Genomic DNA, 21,598 nt, shown 5'->3' on the forward strand with positions numbered 1-21,598 from the left:
AGTTTCTTTAAACAACAACTTCCTCTTTAAGTCTCTGGTAGCTTTCTCTTGTCAAATTGGACTTTCAGTACATTCTTAAGGTAAATCAGACAAAATTATTTATAGCATAGGCCGTGCAAATAAAATTAGACTAAACATACTGGAATTATTTATCATAGCTTGTAAACTTTACCCCACTTTTTTATCCATACTTGTTTTCATGTTATTAAAGAAATGTAACGGACTAATCACTAATCTTCATTTCCTTCTAACTCAGTCTCATATGGCACTGTGTCTGGACCTGTTAATAAGTAGGATTGTTGTCATAAGATTAGATACAAGTATCTCCGTTGTCTAGACATTATATAACTCTCTGCCAAATACTTCAGATCCTTGTTTTAAAGCAACCCCTTAGCCTTTTTAACAAGGTGAGATACTAAATGTTAATGAAAAGTCCCATGGACTTATTTCTTTTCCACAGCTTCTTAGTGTCACCATCTGAATTTGCCAATTTCTGCTCCGTTCTCTACATATAGAAATTTTACTGCTGTTTTATATAAGAGCCGGGGGCACCTGGATGGCTCAGTCAGTTAAGCATCCACCTTCGGCTCAGGTCATGATCTCACGGTTCATGAGTTTGAGCCCCCACATCGGGCTCTCTGCTGACAGCACAGAGCTTGTTTTGGATCTTCTCTCTCTCTCTCTCTCTCTCTCTCTCTCTCTCTCTCTCTCTCTCTCTCTCCCCCGCCCCCGCTTTGCCCCTCCACCCTCTCAAAAATAAATAAAAACATTTAAATGAGAGCTGGTTTTCCCTGTTTCATGTTTGAGGCCATAAAATGTTGGTATTATTTGCCTCTTTGAGTGTCTCCTTCCTTAAATCTCTCTTCTCATTTGCTCCTCAGCTTTCACCTCAACCGACCTCTCTCATTTCAAACTAGCATTTTTAGGTTGCAAAGAATTTACTTGTTTGCATCCTCAAACTTGACTAATTCAACATGCAGAGTTTTTTGTTTGTTTTTTAATGAGTTGCTTTTTTTTAATTTTTAAAGGTTTTTTTTTTAGTTTTGTCTTTTGTTTTTTTGTTTTGAGAGAGGGATTGAGTGTGTGATGCCTCTTGCATGCTAGGCAGTGAGCTAGATTCTGGAGGTAAAATGTGCGCCGCTTGTCTCTACTCTCAAGGAGCATCGAGTCCAATGAGAGAGACAGACCAGCGAGTATTTGCAAGGCAGTAGTGTGGCAAATGGGGAAATTTAGGGTGATATGCAAACATACAGAATATGGGTGTTAAGTAGCTTACAGTATAAAATCTGGCTATTGGTATCTACAATTCATAGGTAGAAATAAGATGTCCCAGGGGCACCTGGGTGGCTCAGTCTGTTACGCCTCTGACGTTGGCTCAGGTCATGATCTCACAGTTCATGAGTTTGAGCCTTGCGTTGGGCTCTGTGCTGACAGCTTAGAGTCTGGGGCCTGCTTTGGATACTATGTCTCCCTCTGTCCCTGTCCCTCCCCTACTTGTGCACATGTGTGTCTGTGTGTATGTGTGTCTGTGTGTGTCTGCATGGGTGTGTGCGTGCACTCTTTCAAAAATTAATAATCATTAAAAAAATGTTTAGAAATAAAATGTTCTTTGACATTATGTAAGCATGAAATTTCTTCTTGCTAGGGAAACATCTTAAAAAAGCAGGAAGCCAGGCCAACAACAAGGTTTAGGCAGGCCCCTTCTCCTCAGTTGACCTCAGTTTTGTTAGACACAAAATAAGAAGGTTTGAATGAGGTGACTCTCCTGTCCTTTCTAGTTTCTAAAACTGTGAGTCTGTTTTTTTTTTGCAGTTCACTGAAAAATCTAAATAGCCTAAACCTGTTTTGAAATCTATTTCAACAAATGATCCATAAAATAAATAAGCACAAAATTCAATTTTTTGGAAAAGTGGTCTGGCTATAGAACTGAGTAGTCCCATAAAATATTAATTTGGTCATAGTGTGGAAATGTGAAATGATCGTTAAATGAGTCAAGGCCTTATTTGTGGCCTTTGGCTCATTTGGTAAGATTGCCCATCAGCCATGTAGGCAGTGTAATACGCATGGCCAAGCAGCTCATGGGAGCGTCCTAACAAATGTTAAATAAAAATTATCTTTCTCTAGCCTTAGGAACATATTTCCCTTATTTTCAAAACAAGGCTGCGCACAGCTTTAAAATCTCCATCAATAGAAAAATGATGATATTCATTGTGCTTAAAACTCTGACTCCTATCTGCAAATGTCTTATAATATGTTTTCCTGATACTTTTTTTTATGTCTTTTTGGAAGTTTAGAAGTAGTATGGGTGTTGGTGGCATTTAACCTTCACGTAATTTCATGCTCATATGAACTCCCTCCATACCACTAGAATATGTGTATGTAACATTTCTTGAAGATGCAAAAAATGTTCCTTCTTTGTCCCAAGACTCTTAGGTTATTTTGTCTTTCTGTCATTAACTTTGGTTTCATAAGAAATTCCTCCTTCACTGTTTTATTTTATCTGTATCTTGATAATAATAAATTTAAAAACTGTTCCTAAAATCTCTGAATCATAATCCAGCAGGCTCATTCAGTATTCTTTTAGCTCATCTACAGGACGGTGAGTGGTTTTCTTTTTTTGCTCTTTTTAATGAGACCTTCCTACCATGGCTCTAAATATCAACCATGGTTCACCTCTTAGGGTCTGGCTATTATTAAAAATCTCTCAAACAGTTTCTGACTTTAAACATTATTATTATTATTATTCAATCTATTTACCTCTATGTGAACTCAAATGGAAATGAATCTCCTGAAATAGCCATGTTTTCTTCATCCCAGATATGCACATGGCATTAAAAAAAAAAAACAAAAACAAAAACCCAATTAATTTAAATCTGAAATCTGGGTGTCCATGACACCAAACATCTAGATGAAAACTGAAAAATTTAGTAGATGTCTTCAGATATCCAAATATTGTGTCAGTAAAATAGTTAAATGTCTATCTGAATCTTTCTGTTTGTGTCTGGGTATTTATGCATCATGTACGTAGTACCATCAGTCCTTTCTAGTAGAAAACATAAATTTCAGAAGGAATGCATCACAAACAAGGATGTATTGAGCAGCTATTATGTGGGAAACATTGCACTAAGTGCTTTTAATTCTGAACTCTGTCTTCAAATGATTTGCCATCCAGTGAAGGATATAACACAAGTACACTGACATACATAAAACACAATGTGGAGTAAAAACACAAGAGAGAAGGGGAGAAAGCACTGTGAAATTTTTAGAGAAAGTGACTACTTCTGGCTGGAGAGGATTTTCCACTGGATCCAGTGTTTAGACTGGCCATGATGGACATGCCATATTCATGGGGAATGGAAGGGAATTTTGTGAAGTGCCTTCTCTTTCAGCAGCAGGGAATTTTGCTGAAATGAAATGTGAAAGTTATTGTGTCATTTTTCATCATCACAGCCTTTTGGTTCCTGTAAGGTTTTTGAGTCTCAGGTATTTTGATTAGTAAATTTCTATCATTTCCCTTAAGAGTTTCAACTTTACACAAGAAATATACTGAAATTTACTCCCTGGTCATTTTAGAAACAATGTAAGAACTCACCCTTATACTTTTCTCATTTAGATTTTTTAAAGTTCTGGGTTTTATATACATTGCATGCTTAAACCTCTGTCTTCTAAGTTAGGTCATTTTTTAACTTATTGGGATCAGAAGTCTGATAAACTTTTTTTAAATTCCCAAATCCTCAAGAGTTCTGTCCTATTTGGTCAGTCTGCAGGCCTAGATGAAATCAAAATTGTTGATTGCTTTCCTCTTCTTCCTCCTCCTTCCCTGTTTTTTATTCTTTTTATTTTAGTAATAAGTAATCATTTTTAGCTGGAGGGGGTAAAAGAATAAACTGAGAAGGTTCCAGATAATCTAAGTCATGCCATGTGCATTAGTCAGGACTAATTTATTGTCTCAGGTAACTGAAAGGTAAAAGGATCTGGCTTTAGGTAGAGCTTTATCCAAGTGCAGAAATGATGTCAGGAATCTGTTCTTTATTGGCTCTACTTTAGTCTCCATGGGCTTCATCCTCAGTCAGGCTTTACCATTTTGGTGGCAGCAACGGCATCAGCGACTCCAGACACATATTCTACTGACTAACTCCAGTGAAAAGAGAACACCTTTGACTGACAGCCCAACCCACACCCATTAACCTAACTTGGGTTTCGTTTTCAGTGCAGCCAGAGTGATTAACTATGTTGATTGACTAAGCCTGGTCGCTTGGCCACCCCTGAACATATGCCTAAAGAAAAATCAGGGTACTACTATTACCAAAATAAAGGGGAAGGATACTTCAGTGAAAAACTTTAATGTTACAGTGGGAAAGACCGCCACAAATGTCAAGACAGCAGGTGGTTAGCCCCTCTCTTACCACTGCCTGTTTCTATGACTTGGCATATGTTACTTACACCTGTGAGTCTTGGTTTCCTCATCTACGTTAATTAGGTGCCAGGCCAAAGTTCTGTCTAAAGGACCTTTTTACTCTACTATTTTGCGGTTCTGATCTCAAGAACTGGAGACAGGGAGAAGACACCCAGAAAATGCAGATATCTGCAAATAGTAACACAAAGTGAGAGGTACATCATGTTTCACATAGAAGTGCTTCAGGGAGAAACAGGAAGTTAGTTTGGTAGTGGAAGAGGGAAGGGTTTTTTCTGCCTCCTGAGATAGTGATTCGAAGCTCAGACAATTTGAGGGTGTGTGTGTGTGTGTGTGTGTGTGTGTGTGTGTGTGAGAGAGAGAGAGAGAGAGAGAGAGAGAGAGAGAGAATTACTAAGATTCAGAATTAACCATCACAAACTATACTATTATAATCTCTACAGATATTTTACAACCCATTATAATCTCTATAGATATTTTACAGTCTTATTCAAGGTGACAGAACAGCTTGACTGGGAACTTATGTCTGTTTTGTTTGTTTTTTCATTTTTCCTACAAATATTGAGAGACGCTCAGGTGGAGGTGGGGAGAATTACAAAAGTTTAAAAAGCCCAGAGCTCTGCCCTTAGAAAGTTATACTTCATGAAGAAAAGATATATAAATAAGACATGACCGTGAAAGGCTAAAATTTATAAATGCCAAGTAAATTGCAACATGAATGTAGTAGAAAGGAGATTACTTTCAGTTGTGAGGATGTGATGGGTTTTAAAATATCTTCATTGTTTCTTGTTTTACCTCAGAATTGTATTTGTTATATACATTTCAGTCAGAGCAGAGGAATTTTTGTTTACATAAGAAAAAGATGTTAAATTCACGGCCATTGAACAAATTTGGCATTCCAGGAAAATGCACTTACTTATTCAGGGGCAGTCTACTTGTACCCTAGTTCAGGAAGCACAGTACTAGAGCAATAACGGATATCCACCCAAATGCAGTTTTATGGTTTATCTTAGGAAAATTGCTTAGAAGGTTCCATATATGAGTGGCATCATCAAAATCTAAGTCAACTGGATTAATTCTATAGAGTAAATGGTGTCTTGAAGGGGATTGAGGAAAAGGAGGCAGTCATCACAATGATCAATTTCCAAGTGTTTGCTCAGACTAAGACCCTGCTCAACAAATTACTCTGTCATTTGTCTTAATGGTTGCATTACATCATCACACAAGTAATTTGACAAATTGGACGTGGGTCTTCAAAGAGCTAGCTCATCAGTAAGCCTCAGAGTCCAGCAAGTGAGTCAAACTCATTGGGTAGGAAAGTAACTCAAGAGGTAGGACTTGTCCTAGAGATGTTCTGCTTTGAAAAATTATCCAGTCAGCCAGCTACTGTAACATGATAGCTAGCTTAATAAAAATGTTAAATTACTATGGTGTTAATAAAAATGCAGAGTGGGAGCACCCAGGTGGCTCAGTCGGTTAAGCATCTGACTTTGGCTCAGGTCATGATCTCATGGTTCATGAATTTGAGCCCCACATCAGGCTCTGTGCTGACAGCTCGGAGCCTGCAGCCTGCTTTGGATTCTGTGTGTCCCTCCCTCCCTCCCTCCCTCTCTCTCTCTCACTCTCTCTCTCCCCCCCCCACCTCCCCCCTCAAAAATAAACATTAAAAAAAATTTTAAATGCAGAGTGTATATTAAATTACAATAAATTAATTATAATTTTAAAGTTCCTATTGTATTTAAAAAAATTGTTTGAAGCGGTACACACGGAGACAGTATAGGGTATCTGTAAACAAAAAGTAAAAGCCTTTAGCTCCTAGACTACCTAACATGAACCATTATCACTGTGCAATTTTCCAGATGTTTATCTTTCACTACAAGGACAGATACATTCAATTGGTTTATGAGTTCATGGGTCTGTTTTACAAAAAATTGATAATACATGTTCTATAGTTTGCTTTTTTTCACTCAACATATATGGGAAAACCTTTTTCATGAGAACCTCACATTTTATTTAACTATGGTTTAGTTGATAGGCTATTTCCAATTTTTTACCCTTCTAAGTACTACCATTTTCATTTATCCTGTACTTCTAATTCATGAGATGATTAGAAATAGCCCTTCAAGTGTTTTTAAACATCGGTATAAATCCTTGCAACATAGAATAAAATTCCTGACAAATCATTTCCAGTTTGGACATTATTGGAGAGAGGTTAATCACAAAAGAAAATGATTATTAAGTGGTTTCACCCAAAATCTGTTCCACTGATGTATTCTAAGGATATTGCAGATCTATTTCCATGTACTTGATAAACCAGGTTAACCTAAAAGGAGAGAGGGAGAGAAGTTCTAGCTAAGGTTAGCATCTTGAATAAATATAATATCTTAGCTTCAAATGAGTCTTTAGAGAAAGAGGCAATTAAAAATATTCTACATGGGGGCGCCTGGGTGGCGCAGTCGGTTAAGCGTCGGACTTCAGCCAGGTCACGATCTCGCGGTCCGTGAGTTCGAGCCCCGCGTCAGGCTCTGGGCTGATGGCTCAGAGACTGGAGCCCGTTTCGATTCTGTGTCTCCCTCTCTCTCTGCCCCTCCCCCGTTCATGCTCTGTCTCTCTCTGTCCCAAAAATAAATAAACGTTGAAAAAAAAAATTAAAAAAAAAAATATTCTACATGGAGAATACTCTATCTCCATGGAGTTGTGAGCCATACATGTCTTATTACCTTTTTGAACACTTGTCCGTTGATATTCAAAGTAAGGGGATCTTTGTGACTCCCTTCTATTCAACAGTGGCTTTAGAACTATTTTGAGAAGTGAAAAACTTTGACCTATGTTGGTTCTTTCTTGATGAAGGGAATCATCATCGTCGCTATTATGTTACCGTGTGTGTTCTTAAAAGTAAATTGAGCCACCTCTGGGCCACTGGACCAGAGTGGGTTGGCCCCCAACAGTGAACAGACTAAACTATAGCTTTAGTCCAAGAATATGGAAACTGACAACAAATTATTGCTTGCGGTCTACTTCCAGTTTTCAAGTGCAAACATACCAAAGTTTATTTTAAATTTGAGCCAGTCAGACATTTAGTAATATACATCAAAGAAGAAGTGAAGGCTTCCCATGTTTATTATTTCAATATGATGTCTGTTCTAATAAAGTAGAAGAATGCGTATGATAGACCATGTAGTAGAAATTCTCTAGTTCTACAGTTAGACTTAAAATATATACATATATTTGTAAATTAATCCGAAACACATTGCCATGGTTCCAATTCCTCTGAAAGCTGATTGTTTTCCGTCCCTTTTTTAATTTTAGAAATATAGTGGCTGACTGCCAGAACACTTCCAGATAAACAGTCCACTCCATGTATAAAAGGGGCATAGAATCACGAATGTTCAGAAACCACAGAACGTTATTTAAATAAGTTAAAGTTATTATGGTCTTCCCTATTAATTAAAGAAAAAAGCCATCTGTGCAAGGTGAATTTTGGTAAGGTCCCAATTTTTTTAATGATTGTGGATGGAATTTGCAACTGCTCTCATAGTGAAAGTACTGCTCAGGGATTCCCAAGATAAAATGCACTGTTTATGTAATTTTGTGGTCATTGGACTAAATTTCTACTAGAACACTGGAAAGAATTCTTGTTATTTGATCAGAATTTACAGTCATACTTCAAAGCACTGGCTTTCTACTAACATCAGCTTTCTACTCTTCTACTTCCTTAACATCCTAAACCTTAATTTCATATGAATCTTGTGTGTGTGTGTGTGTGTGTGTGTGTGTGTGTGTGTACATATAGGTACATGTATATATGTGTGTGTGTGCGCATGCACACCTCTGCCCCCCTCTTTCACACACACACACACACACACACACACACACACACCACAGCGCCCATGTTTTGTCAGACCTGCCTTGAGCAAACCCATCAAACAGTGAGCAAGACTAAACAAGCCAGAAAGAAAACACTGTATAAAGAAACGACACACTGGATGTTGATGTGACCAGTGCATATCCATATACTCTTGCGATGAGTCCTTATTTTCATTTTTGTTATTTGTGGAATTCATTTCTATTAACTATTTCATTATAGGGAAAATAATTTATAAACCTAGGCGTTCAAAATCTTAGAGGGACCAAAAGTCAAAAGGTGCTCCTCCCTTGAGTTTGGTAGGAAAAAAGCTATGACCAGAAGGATCTGGGGATTGTTTTTGGTCATTTTCCCCCAGCCACTGTTTTCAGTCAATTAAAATTTGTACCCTAGGCCTTTTCCAGTTTGAAGCCACCCAGGCGTCTGTGATGAGCAATCCTTCTTGTTTGGGTAGTCATTCATTATCTCCATTACCAAAAGGAGAATAGAGGACAATTACATTGTTTGGACGAATCAGAGTGTTAGAAGGAGTATTTGTCGTGGTGGCAGAGTGCAGCACCTGACAGGCAACGATTGATGGCCAGGAATGAGTGTGAGTGGCCAAAGCAGCCTCATAGGATGCAAATTACTGACTGTGGATTCCAATTTATCCTGTTCATTTTTCTTGACCGTGCTGAAGACCATTAGTGGTTTTTGAAGCAGTGAAGGGGTCATTACTAATGTGGGTAGGCTTGAAGCAGGAGGGGGAAGGAGGGGAAAAGCCTTCTGTAATTACACAGCTTTCAGGAACAGGCTGGAGGCCCTAGCCAAAAAAGTGTCAACACCTCGCAATCAGAAAAATTTATTTTCATTTTATGCTTAACCCATATTAACTCAACATTATCATCTTTCTTTGTTAACATTTGCAGAATATTAAAAGCCTGGCTTCTATATTAATACAAATCTGGTTAACCCCTTTTGCTGCACAAGGGATTTTGTTTAACCTAATGGCATTTGGGTTTGCTAATAAGTAATTGTGCACATTTTGGATAATGCACACCATTATAGAAGATGAAATACCTGAAGAATAAAATTTTAGATGATTGAAAAACATTCATTCTCTCAAACGCGGGAATGATTACAATACTCTAAATGGAATATTCTGTTGTTCTTAATGTCGCCCTTTAATAATGTTGATGGGAAATCATATCAAAGGCTTCCTAGTTTAAGAGCGACTTTGACGTGCTGGATAAAAAAAAAAAAAGTTTACTTTTCTGTTTAAGAAAACCAGGGAATTTAGAGCAGGGACCTCTCTAGAGACGTGTTTTATAATTATGTACATGCAAGTACAGTGTCTCTTAAAGTGAATGTATGCTTCTAAAATAACAGTCCTTGAATCCAGGACGATGGGGGCAAGTGGTTGATGATGGGGGAGGGTGGTTCAGTACAAATGTCTGTGAGGTGTGATGGGAAGTAAAGAATTAAAAAGCTCTGAAACCCTATGGCTTCATTCTCTTCTCGCCATACTATAAGGTAAAAGGTACAATTTCTATATGAAGCATTGCACATAATTGACTCCCTTTGAGGTGTGGTCATTGTGTGTGACCCATTGTGTTAATGCAGAGTGGTAACCAGTAAAAATGAATGCATCTCTCACTATCCTTTAGAGGAGTCAACATAAATACCGTCAGTAAACTCTGCCGTAATTGGATCAGTTGCCGTGGCTTCTAAGAACAGTAGTGATTATATACCATCTCGCCTCCCAAACTTCTACTGTCAATAACCTCAGGTTAACTAGGAAATGATGATCATGTTGGCCATCTCACAAAGATAACACAGGAGAAGGGCTTCACCTAGGAGTTCTAGGCAGTGGGGTAAAATGGCCCTGACACTAGGTCTCTGAGTAGTCTGCAGTGATTGTAGATAACCAAAAATCTGATGCCATCCCAACAGTGCTTTCCATCCCTGACCGACTCACAAAACTGAAGGACTGAAACCCTTTGCTTTTTTTCACTGCTGACCCTCCAAAGTGTGGCAGGAACAAGGAGGGGGGGGCTGCTAATGCAGGTTTTTGGATCCTTGTCCCTGCCTAGATTTTTCTAACACACGATATAAAAAAAAAAAAACCAAAAAAAAAAAAAAAAAGCTTCGATTAGGAAAATCAAGCCATAGACTAAAGAAATCACAAACAGTGGTTTCATTCTTAGAAGCAAGTGACTCTTTCTTAACTTCTGATACATCTTTTAAAACATTTGTTTTTTCATTAGCATCCGTACCCTTCCGAAGAGCAGAAGAAACAGTTAGCGCAAGACACAGGACTTACAATTCTCCAAGTAAACAACTGGTGAGTGACCCAAAAATCCATGTCTTTCTCCCATGGGTAAAGTAAGATTTCTAAATAATTGTTTTCTGTCTTTTTTTTTCTTTGCTTCTGAAACAAATGAAATTGAGGCGGATTACGTCTGTGTTTCTACCTTGAGGTGTGAAAGTAGTGTGTGTAAAGTAGGGGACGAAAAGGTAACTAGGTAAATTGTGGTTGTAAGATGCATTCCTCTTTCTTTCTCTCCTTTCCTCCTTTCTCTCCCTCCCTGACCACCTCGCTTTTCCCATCTCCAGTGCTTTAAAATTCTCAAATTCTCAAACTGAACCACGAATTCTGTTCAGGTCATTCCTATTGGAAACAGTTACCGTGATTTTTTGTGCCGTACTCACAGGGAGTTAACAGCTCTGGGAAGGTTGCTGTTGTCTAGGCTTTGAGGGGTGAAGTAGATGCAGGCTTTTTAGCATTTCCTAATAGAAATTTATTTGCCCTAATTTTTTTTTTTAACACAGGGGAAAAAAAAAGATTTTCCTATTTTGAGCTTTGCGATTTGACAGATTACTCCTGTGTGGTGCATGGACCATCACCCTTTGTATGTGGCTTAGAGGGTAACTGAGGAAAAGGAGGGGCAGAGGATTAAATAAAATGATCACAGTGGCCAAGAAATGATATAGGAATTACTTATCAAAATACTGGCCCAGGTTTTATCAGCAGCTTAATTTTGTTCAGTACATTCTTGGGGTGATGTTCAGATTAATTGAACTGACAGTTCTCTTTCAAAATTCAGGGAAAGTATTTGCACGGATTTCAGGCCTTATACAAACTTAATTACATGGAACTCCATTTTATCATTCTAATTCCATGTAGCAGAGGTTGTATTTACAAATGAGAAGTCTCTGCCTTTATTCACAGCTTTCCTTAATATATTTATCAAAGCAGGTTCATTTACAAAGTGCTCTATCTGTGGGATACAGGCAGGCAGACATTAACAAAGCTTTTAGGTTTATCAGGCTCGCTGCCTGATGAGCTACCCGAGGGTCAATTGATTTTGTGGTTCTGTGATTCATTTTTTTCTCATTTTTCTAGGATCACAATGAGAGACATGCTTGGAGAATTAGCCAGTTTGTCTGCCTTATCTGTCAGGCAATTTTTTTTTTTTTCCCAGGGAAGTCAAGCTACTTAAATTGGCCACAGGAACTGCCGTTATCTGACTTTAATGCACCCTATAGTGTGGATAGCATTTCAATTACACCAGTAACCAAAGCTTAGCTGCAGCCCTTTTCATGCCTAGTGCTGTACAGAAAGTGATGTGCCTACCTACAGAAGCAGAAAATTGAGTTGCCTTGCTTCTGTCAGGGTGATTAATGCAGAAATAAACTGCTAACCTGGAAAGAAAGGCAGAAAGAAAGGATAGACAATACAGACTTGAATTCACTTTAATTTTCTTCTAAAGATTGGAACTATGTACATTTAAAGATACCCTTTAGACCAAAAACTTAGAATGAAGGCTGTAAGCCCCAGACAGGGATGTGTGTGGAATTATATGTTGATATGAGCCTCCAAGTTTCAATACTACATATAATATATGTCAATATATATATTCCATTATGTTCCCAGCACAAGCGATCAGTGGTCTAAAATAGTAAAAATAAATATATTGTGTGCTAACTATAGGAAACGTATTCACCCTGCACGTTATTTTGTAACGTACTGATTCCTAAACTGAACTGCTTTTATATTCAGTGTCCTTAATAAGCAGTTAATATTGCCTTAGAATCATAATTGTTGTACATTTGGGGCAAGTTGAGGAAGGTTGTGATGGGAGTTTTTGAGAGAAATGAAGTATTTCTGCACAGATATTTGGCATTGACATTTGATCTTGTTCTTTTTGAAAGTACTCTTCCTTATCATCCATTACCTGTACTTTTTGATGTAGTCATTATACTTCCAAGAGTGAAGAAGCAAAAGTCCTGTTTCTAAAGATGAGCGTTTCTCACAATTAGACACCTAGTTGGAACCTGGAAAGAGCACCCTTATTTTCTGAATCCCATTGAGCCTGAAGGCACGTGCAAGTTCTGTCGGCTTGGTAGTTTAGGTTTCCTTGTTTCTCTATTATTTGAGCTGTATTTGCTGCAGAATGCCCAGGGTTAGGATATGACAGTTTATCGCTCAGTAGACTTTCCATAATATGGCATAAACGTTGACACCTACGTCTCTACAAAATAATTCCATCTTCCTAATTTTCACACTTCCTTCTGAAAAAAAACCCTATAATCCTGCCCCGAGGTCCAATTCTTAGTTAACGGCTACCGTAACTTTGATAATAAGGTGTGACTCATGAGGATAGTACAGCAAAGAGCTCAAAAGCCTGGCGAGAATTTCATAGAGGGACCAAATTTCTGGGGATTACAAAAAGAAATTTAAAAGAGAGCACCAGCTACTTTAGTACATTTTGAAACTGTCCAATGCCTTCATAAACTCAGCTTCGAAATAGAGAAAGCTGTCCAACCTCCTTTCAAAAGCCTTCATAATCACTGTCCTTAAGTGCTACGTGATGCCTAAGAGATGAGGGCCTAGTTCTCCAGGCCCTGAGAGCTCTCAGCAAAAAAGGCACAGGGATCAGAGAGCAGTGTCCAGACCTCCTCAGTAAGCTCTCTTAGGAAGTAATACCCACTTCTCTGATTAAGGCCAGGATTTTAGGCTTGTATGCTGTGAGGCTTGTACTCAAAGAATTCGAATAGTATAGAAAGCACACACAGCCCCAAATCATGGCTGACTCGCTGTGCTAGTTCTGCTTCTCATGCACCTCTTGAAATAGAAAGGCCAAGCGAGGTCAGGGTAGTTAAGTAGCACTGTAACATAACATCTACATCCATAGTCATAAGCACTAGAGCATGGTTCCACGCACCTGACAAGAGCAAGAAGCAATAAAAACAGACCTGTTAAGATCAGTCAGTAATTTTAGAACCAATAAGCCAAAAGGAAGTTTAGGAGATAATTAAGGGAATTACAGATTGTTTTATCTTAGCAGCCAGTGTTAGAAATAATCGTAATGGGCTCTTCCAACGTATTTACACTAGGGAGTGTGCGAACAGTGATGGTACAAGCAAATCAAATGTGATTGCAGGAAGAGTGGAGTTTATGACACCGAGTCATTTTTGCTTACAGTTAGCTCTCAGAAATACATAAAGGATCAGTCATCTAATTAAGACCTTGCTTTTTTTTTTTTTCTTTTAAACCATGAAAACCAGATCTTCAGTGTATATACCTCACTACTAAAGCTAATCACAAGTGGTAAGACTGGTTTTCTCTGCTGGTTAGAAGAGCCAGCACACGTGCACTAGGAGAGAAAAACAGCAAAGAAAATGCATACCCTCAAGCTGAATAACCTCCTCACAATGGAGGGGCAAACATGGAGGGGTAATTTGACAGAATCATTGATGCAAGCTCGAATGGTACTATGGCATGGGAGGTGAGCACTCAGGCTCCCAAACTGAGTAGAGTTAAAATCTTACTTCCACCAGCTCTCAGATGTTTGACCTTCAGCACGGGACTTAACCCCTTTAAGCTTTAGTCTCCTCGTCTGTAAAATGGGAACAGTGGTCACATATGTATTATATAGTTGTAAGACTTCAAGAAATGCTGGCACACACAACAGATGCCACCTATTATTAAAATAGTTAAGAATAAATCATAAAAATGAGAAATATGGTTCCATACAATGATACCAATAAAGAAGTCATTAAATAGCTTACAAACAAGAATGGCGATTTTTTTTTCAAGGGAAAGTAGACATTTTTAAGGGGAAATAAAATTTTAGGGAAAAAAACTTTCTGTGCATCGCTTTTTAGTCACATTATGTGAGTAATCTCTATTTATTGAGCATGTGTATGGGCTAGAAGTTGGTGATTTTATAGATGGAGGAGACATAATTCTTGCCCTTATGGAGCTCACAAGCCTATTATACCTAATTGATTTTACTCTCACTTATTTAATATTCACTATATACTAACCTGTGCTAAGCCCTTTAAGAATCTTTTTTCTTTTGTCCCCCGTTTTACTGAAAAATAATCGGCATATGCCACCATATAAGTTTAAGGCATACAACATGATGATTCCATTCACACGTACTGTGAAATGATCTCTATAGTGGGTTCAGCTAATAGCCATCTCCTCATATATGTGCATCGTGTCTATATTAAAGATAGACTTTTGTAGTTTCTTAGATGATTCTTTTAGTGTGTGTGTGTGTGTGTGTGTGTGTGTGTGTTGGGGTTTTTTTTCTTTTCTTTTCTTTTTTTTTTTTTTTTGTAGAGTTCTTTGATGCCAGGGAGGTAAGATTAGGGAACCCTAGGAGGCAAGTGGCTTCAAATAGCTGTGAAGGTTGGGTATTAACTCTCTGGTATTTCCTTAGGAGGCATGCTTACAACATTATTGACAAAAGTTTTTTTTTTTTTTTTAAATGAGGAAGTTCTTGCTTGAATGATTTGTTGGGGTGCAATCATAACTCTTTGACAATAATAATCATTGAAATATGGCAAAGTCTTAACTTTGACAGTTAAAATCCCTCAATCTAAAAGTACAATGAGAAGAATCATGGCTTTTCCATGTTCTCATGTAACTTTCTTCAATGCTCTACCTGAATTACAATGTTAATTTTGAAGTTCCTATTCCAGGTTAATTTTAAAAGGAAGAAGTACTGTATTTTAAAAACTCATGTCCTGTATAGTAATTATAACCTCTTTCTGTACCAACAAGCAAAATCCACAGGATGACTTATGTACAGAATACAGGTTAACTAGGAATAAAGAACTTATTTTCTTGATAGAAGGCTGCCTCCAGGGCCCCAAATAAAAATGCACAAAACTTAAATTTCAAAGAACTTTTCAGACGAAGGTACTTCAGAGAGTTCCTTTGTGTGATAGATTAAATGTCCTTGTACAGCCTTTCAAACTGAAGATATTAAATATCTATACCCTGTTTGCCCCACCTTTCCATCAGTGGTCTTCCAACAATCTTTCTAGGCCCAACAGCTTTTAATAATCAGACATCCACTTTGTAGAATCTCCTTGGGGAAAGTGACAGTTTTGTTTTGCCTCTTTCAAGGTGGCCACGCTGATGAATTTTTCCAGCATATATAGGAGCTTGTTAAGTGAGGGCTGAAGTACTGTGCCTGGAGAGCTTTCTTGGGAATCCCTTTCTCTTTCTGGCCTTCTTCCCTTCCCCTTGTGGAGGTTCCTTAACCACCAGCTGACTTGGTTTTCTTGTGTGTGAAATGGAATGATGTGGAGACAAAAGAATTTGCGTGTGCAGACATGATGTAGGTTAAAAGCACTCTGAAAAGAAAAGGAAGTACTGTTAGAAGAACTTCCCAACCCTGATTAAAATGTAGACAGGAACAGAGTGGTAGCCTAAGGAAAGCAATCCTTCTCCTCCAGAATCCTTCAGCTGAGATAGATTTGGGTGCCCAGATGCTTTTTTTTTTTTTTTTTTTGCTGCTTAGACATGAAGGGCAATAATAGTGTTTCTAGGTGGGCTTCAAGCCAGGGGGTCAGTTTCAGGCCCTCGGTCAGGGACTTCCCCAACCCAGTGTGAAGCCTAATTAGTAGGAGCCTGGGTAAGTGGCCAAAGAGGTGCACTTCTTTACAACAAAGAGAAGTCCCTTTCAAAGGTGTCTATGTTGTCATCCCACAGCAAGGAGAGCAGACACGAGGAAACACATCGTGGTATTGGGACATCAAGAGTAAGCTGGGAATCGAGTAAAATAATTTCGTAGTAAACATATGGAATAATTGGCCAGTGGTGCAGGAAATCTAAATGAGGTACAGAGACAGCTGGACACTTTTATCTCAAGAGAAAAAGGATTGAAGGAGGGAGTGATAAACCAGGGAGGTGGAGTTGAGATAAACCTGAAGGGAACGAGTCTGCTGGACTAAACATCCTCTCTCTGCTCAGCAATTTCCACCGCGGCCATTTGTTAAACACATAGCTGCCGTCTTCCGTGATTATTTCCAAGTAACATCTATGTTTCTGAATAAAAAGCCATGAGTCTCAAGTCAGATTTGCCAGGTGCTGGATTCATTGTCAGCATTTAATGTGCTGAAACTCTGCCGATGCTGAGGAAATGAATACAAAGAAAGCATGCTTTTGAACTCCACTCTGGTGAGCTTGAGGTGAACCACTTCTCTTTCAGATGGCCTCCTGTGCCAGAAAAAAAATCAGTGACCATGGAAGGAGGCAGAGATGCCAAGGGGTGTGGTGCCAACCAGCCCCACGAGGTCTTTTGCTAAACCAGAGCATTTTCTTACCGATAGTCGTTCACAGGGTGAAAGAACTAAGTTTGTGCCAGCAGTAGGGGCTTCCAGTCTCTGTCCCTCTCTGCACAGGTCCCCATCTCTGTCTCCATGGTCCTATCATCCTTCTTGGGGACCTGCAATTATTTCTGAGAGGAAAACCAAAAGGAGGTGGAGGAAAGACTAAAACATAAAAAGGAGAGCACACACATGATTAATGTTTAACCAGAGGGATGGCCTTGAAATGCAAATGGATCTTATTTTGCTCTGTCTACAGCAAACATAAAGGGGGTGGGGGTGGGGCGGGGTGACCAGGGCATCGACACATGACATGACAATTTTGAGTGAGAGGGATTATTACCATAATTTCCATTTTGACTTCCTGCAGCAGATTTGTGAAAGTCCCACGCTGATCTGAAAAATGGAAGATACTTACCGTACCTAGACAGCTGTGCCCCCAACCTACTGCCACATCACCAGCATTTCTAGACACCTTCTATCCTGTAGGGATGGGAGGACCATTTCCAGAAATTGAGATTCAGGCCAAATTTGGGCAGGCAGGCAGGCTCAGACTCAGCAAGAGCCTTTTAAAAGTGGTAAACAAAAGGAGTAGAGGGGGAAATAAAGGAAGGGGGTGCCAGCGAGGGGGACTCAAAGGGGAGGTTTGCTGCAATCCTTTACATTCAATTATACCAGCTCCTTTGTGCTTTTCCCTTTAGCTCTGCAAAGAAAGAATGAAATATGGTTTTCATAGCAAGCTGGCAGCATTATCTCAGGATGCATATTTCTTTGCTGGGTTAGAATGCCAATAAGGGGGGAAAAAAGTTCCTCGTTTAGAGGAAAGTACAATGCTACAGAGAAAACACAAAACAACAAAAAAGGAGTGTAAGAAGTTTCTGAAACAGTTCCAAAAATTGCCCCTTCAAGAAAATATTTAAATGAGAACTTTGGTGAGGATAACATTTCTCATGGTGAAAGTTACCATTTTTTTTTTCAAAAGTTCCTAATTATGGGAAGAAATTTGGCCAAAAATGTAGACTATTTTTGATATTTGAAGATTTTTAGAATTAGCCCCTCTCTTTCATTGACGAGGACAATGAACTCCACAGACAAGTCCTGTGTTCGGCGCAAGGCTCTACCTTCTTCTGCACTTCATTATAGCAGTATTTGGAAGAGAGACAAGGTTTGCTCAAATAAGTCCTTTATCCATCTCAATTGGCATGATCTACATGGTTTCTCAAAGTAACACAGAAAGAAAAGTCTATATTTCAGTGGGTTGCATGATTTTAAAGTAGGATGATATTGGCTTGCTATTTACTTACTTTAAAATAGAAAAAAATGAAGACAAGTTATTGAAAATATTACAGAATTGTCGTATAGCAGCAGATTCAGCAAGTATTCCTAACCCCAGTCACAGATCGACAATGCTGTATTTTTTTAAAAAATTCAATGAAAAGGAATTTTCAAATTGCCTTCCAACTTATTTCTGGAATGCAGAAAAGAAAAAGGTGCTTGTAAAAGTAAACAGAGTCCTTATTAGAAGCTATTACAAGGAAGGTGAAAAGACAGAATTTACTTTCTCTAAATTCTTTACTCTTAAAAATGAGAGTCTTGGTGGCTCCAGCATGGTTCTGAATTCTCGGTCTTTTTTTACCACGTCTTTGCTTTTTCTGGTAAGTCTTTTTTCCTCATTTCTTCTATTACCCCCGGTAGAGAGTGTTTTTAAAATTTATTCCAAAAATTCCCTCTCAGAGAAGTAAGTACTTTTTGAATAGCCTTTAGACGAGATCCTCATTCACTTCACTCATTCATTCATGCATTCATTCATTGGAGAGCAGTCTTCCAAAAATTACTTAATTGAGAATCTGCTCTGTTAATGAGTAAATGTAGGTCCTATTAACCTCTTGATCTTAAGGATTTGTTTTGTTGTTGCTGCTGTTGTTTTCATTGTGTTGGGTTTTTCAAGTATTAGAGAGTGAGCGTCAGCTAGGTGGCACCCCCCCCCCCCAGTGCTTACCCCAGAATCTCTGTCCAATTCATGCCACTCACAGCTAGTTCCTCTGTTCTCTAGAAACAAGGAAAATCATTGTTTTATCTGCAAAATTATTAGAAAACCAGATACAAAAATAGAGATGAGACTTCTTGGTTTTTGAAGAATTTTGTTTTCTTATTTTTTTCCTGCTTGATTGTTTTATTGTAATCCTAATAGAAAACCTTGTTTCTGGTTTTGTCTGTTTATGTTTTGTGCATGAATCAGAATCATTATTGCTGACTGAACATTCATTATAGATTTGCAGCTAACTCCCCGCCCTTGTCCAGAATCGTTAATTCTCTACTGGGGTTGAAGCACATGCAAGGTTCTTTCTTTTTCCCTTGCAAGGTAAACATTGAGGGAGATGAGATTTCCCATCTGTCTCTAGATACAGCTTATCTTTTAGATAAGTCCCTGCAAGCTGTGGTCTCAGGCTGTTTAATGTTGACCTCTTGAGGTCCAAACTTCCTTAGTGCCTTTAGATAAGCAAAAACTTTAGCAGTAATTACTAAAGGAGTGGTGGGATAGTGGATTAATCCCCAAAGACCTGGATTCAACCCTACCTCAAAGCCCACAGGTGAAAAATCTCCTTAATGCTCATGGCTTAATGGTTTCAGCTCAGTTCTTAAGGAAAGATCTGGCCGTTCTTGACTAAGGGTGTATCATGAGAATGACTGCCAGAGAATTCCTTTTTCACTATTGACTGATAGATCTTCTTCACAGAGATGGTCACAGATACCCGCATACTTTCACCTGTCTGATACTGACATTTAGGTAATTTCATGGTTAAACTGTCATCTGTTTCAAACCTAGGTTTTGGATATCATTTCATTTGAAAATAATGAAACAGATGAGCGGCTTTCTTTGTCTCCACACATTGTTTTCTAAAATTCAGAATGCACCCTCTTCCAAAGAGGGGACTCCGAATCCTGTAGTCTGGTAGATGAGAATACTCGATGTAATGTATGAAATGAAATGTGTAAGGATTTCATTGGGCCAAGTGGCCCTTTATTTTGTCCAATTGTGGACCTGAATCTTTTTTTTTTTTTTTTTGCCAGTGCAGTTCAAAGGATGCATGGGTATTTTTCAATGCCCATGAGCAAATCTCCTCTTTATATGGGTGTAGAAAGTAGCACAATGGAATTTGGTCACAGCTGGTTTATTTCCTGTGTTACCTGAAGCCAAGTTTGATAGGGTGAATTCCAAATACCTTCTTAGCTGGGAGTTACTGAATCTTGATAGTCTTGGATCTGTGTGACTCAGTGTGGCTCTTTGCTTTACTAAATATGCACGTTTCCTGTTATCCTACGATGTTCCCATGGATTCAGTGCTTCTGTCTGTGTTTAGTGGAATGGGCTGGTGAAGAAGAACAATGTTGAAGAAAAAGTAGAAACTCCCAGTGGAATAGAATAGCAAAAGTCCAAAAGATTACCTTTCCTTGTAATTTTTTCATAATGAAATTACTAAAGCGATGTCAGTAAACAGGAAACAAGTGAAGTGTAAAATAATTAGCACCAAAGGGAACATAATAGGTTACTTATTAAAATCCATAGAAGGATTATATGACCTCATCGGGTCCAGGGACCAGAGATCACATGACTCTGTGTGCCTTTTCTGAGGTGAGCGCCCCAATGCACTGTGTCAGCTTACTGGCTTCTGACATTAAATAAGCTTCAGGTATGATTTATTGAGTAGCCTTTTGACAGGAGCAAGAACTGAAATCTTCTAGTCCTTGCTGAGCCTTAGCTCTGTTTTCATTACTTTCTCCATGTATTACATTTAGTCAACCGAGTTACGTGTAGTTCTGGGAGAATCTCTCCTGCTCCCAGAAGTCATTGTTCCACTCATAATAAAATTATGCTATCAATTTGCCACAAGAGAAACACTGAAGTTCACTAAATTATTGCCATGTGTTTTGCACTAAAGACAAAGTGATACCAATTAAAAAAACAACCACCCCTGGATTCTATTTTTTAATGGTGTGCGGGGAGGAGTGAGGCTGGCTCACAAGGGAGGTCATGTCTCTCTTCTACACATTACAAATTTCATTTTCCTTAATTAGAAAATGACGCTTATGGAGAATGAGCAGGGGGTTTAAGTGGGGAAAGAAGAAAGAATGAAACCTGAGCTGAGGCCTAAATAATTTGTCAGAAAATGACAACTTGCCTCCCACAAGGCTATTTCATTTGAAAGATTTGCTAGGTTACATTAGGCTCAGATAGATTTTTTTCTGGAAATGGGGCCATAACCCACAGACTGAAAAAAGTCCCTATTCCAAAGCCCTCCAGTTATCTGTACTTTGGTTCTGTCGTAGTAACTAGTACTCTGTAGCTCTCATTTAGGATAACATTTTCAGGATGTTGTGTCCCTAGGGAGTTGAGCATTAGTTATGATGTAAGAGTGTCATGTTTTTAGAGTATCAGCAGGAACTAATATCCTGCGGTCTCAATTCATCTTCTACTAGATTAATTAAAGAATTGCCAATAATTTGGTCTCAGAAGGAAAGCTTGCCTATCCCACACCCTAAATAAATAATGGCTGCCAATTTACCATCAAGTTGGTGATGAAACAGATTCAGAATTTTAAATACAATGAGTAAGTCAAATTCCATTACCACAGAAAATCTTTATACAATAAAAATATTTCCAGCCCCAGGCAGTTCTCATTTTAAACAACACTTCTAATGAATGACACA

General features: G+C 38.5%; 1 protein-coding gene across 9 annotated transcripts in view; it reads left to right on the top strand.

The window, feature by feature from the left end:
• The window catches only part of MEIS2 (Meis homeobox 2), a 207,929-nt gene that overhangs the window by 136,996 nt on the left and 49,335 nt on the right, over nucleotides 1-21,598 (top strand). For all 9 annotated transcript variants that reach the window (XM_030318540.1, XM_030318542.1, XM_030318545.1 and 6 more), the window contains one exon: nucleotides 10,526-10,602. In XM_030318540.1, coding sequence (XP_030174400.1) covers nucleotides 10,526-10,602 — 77 coding nt within the window. The remainder of the gene's footprint in view (nucleotides 1-10,525; nucleotides 10,603-21,598) is intronic.

This window comes from Lynx canadensis, chromosome B3 (genome assembly GCF_007474595.2).
Source record: "Lynx canadensis isolate LIC74 chromosome B3, mLynCan4.pri.v2, whole genome shotgun sequence".
Lineage (NCBI taxonomy): Eukaryota > Metazoa > Chordata > Mammalia > Carnivora > Felidae > Lynx > Lynx canadensis.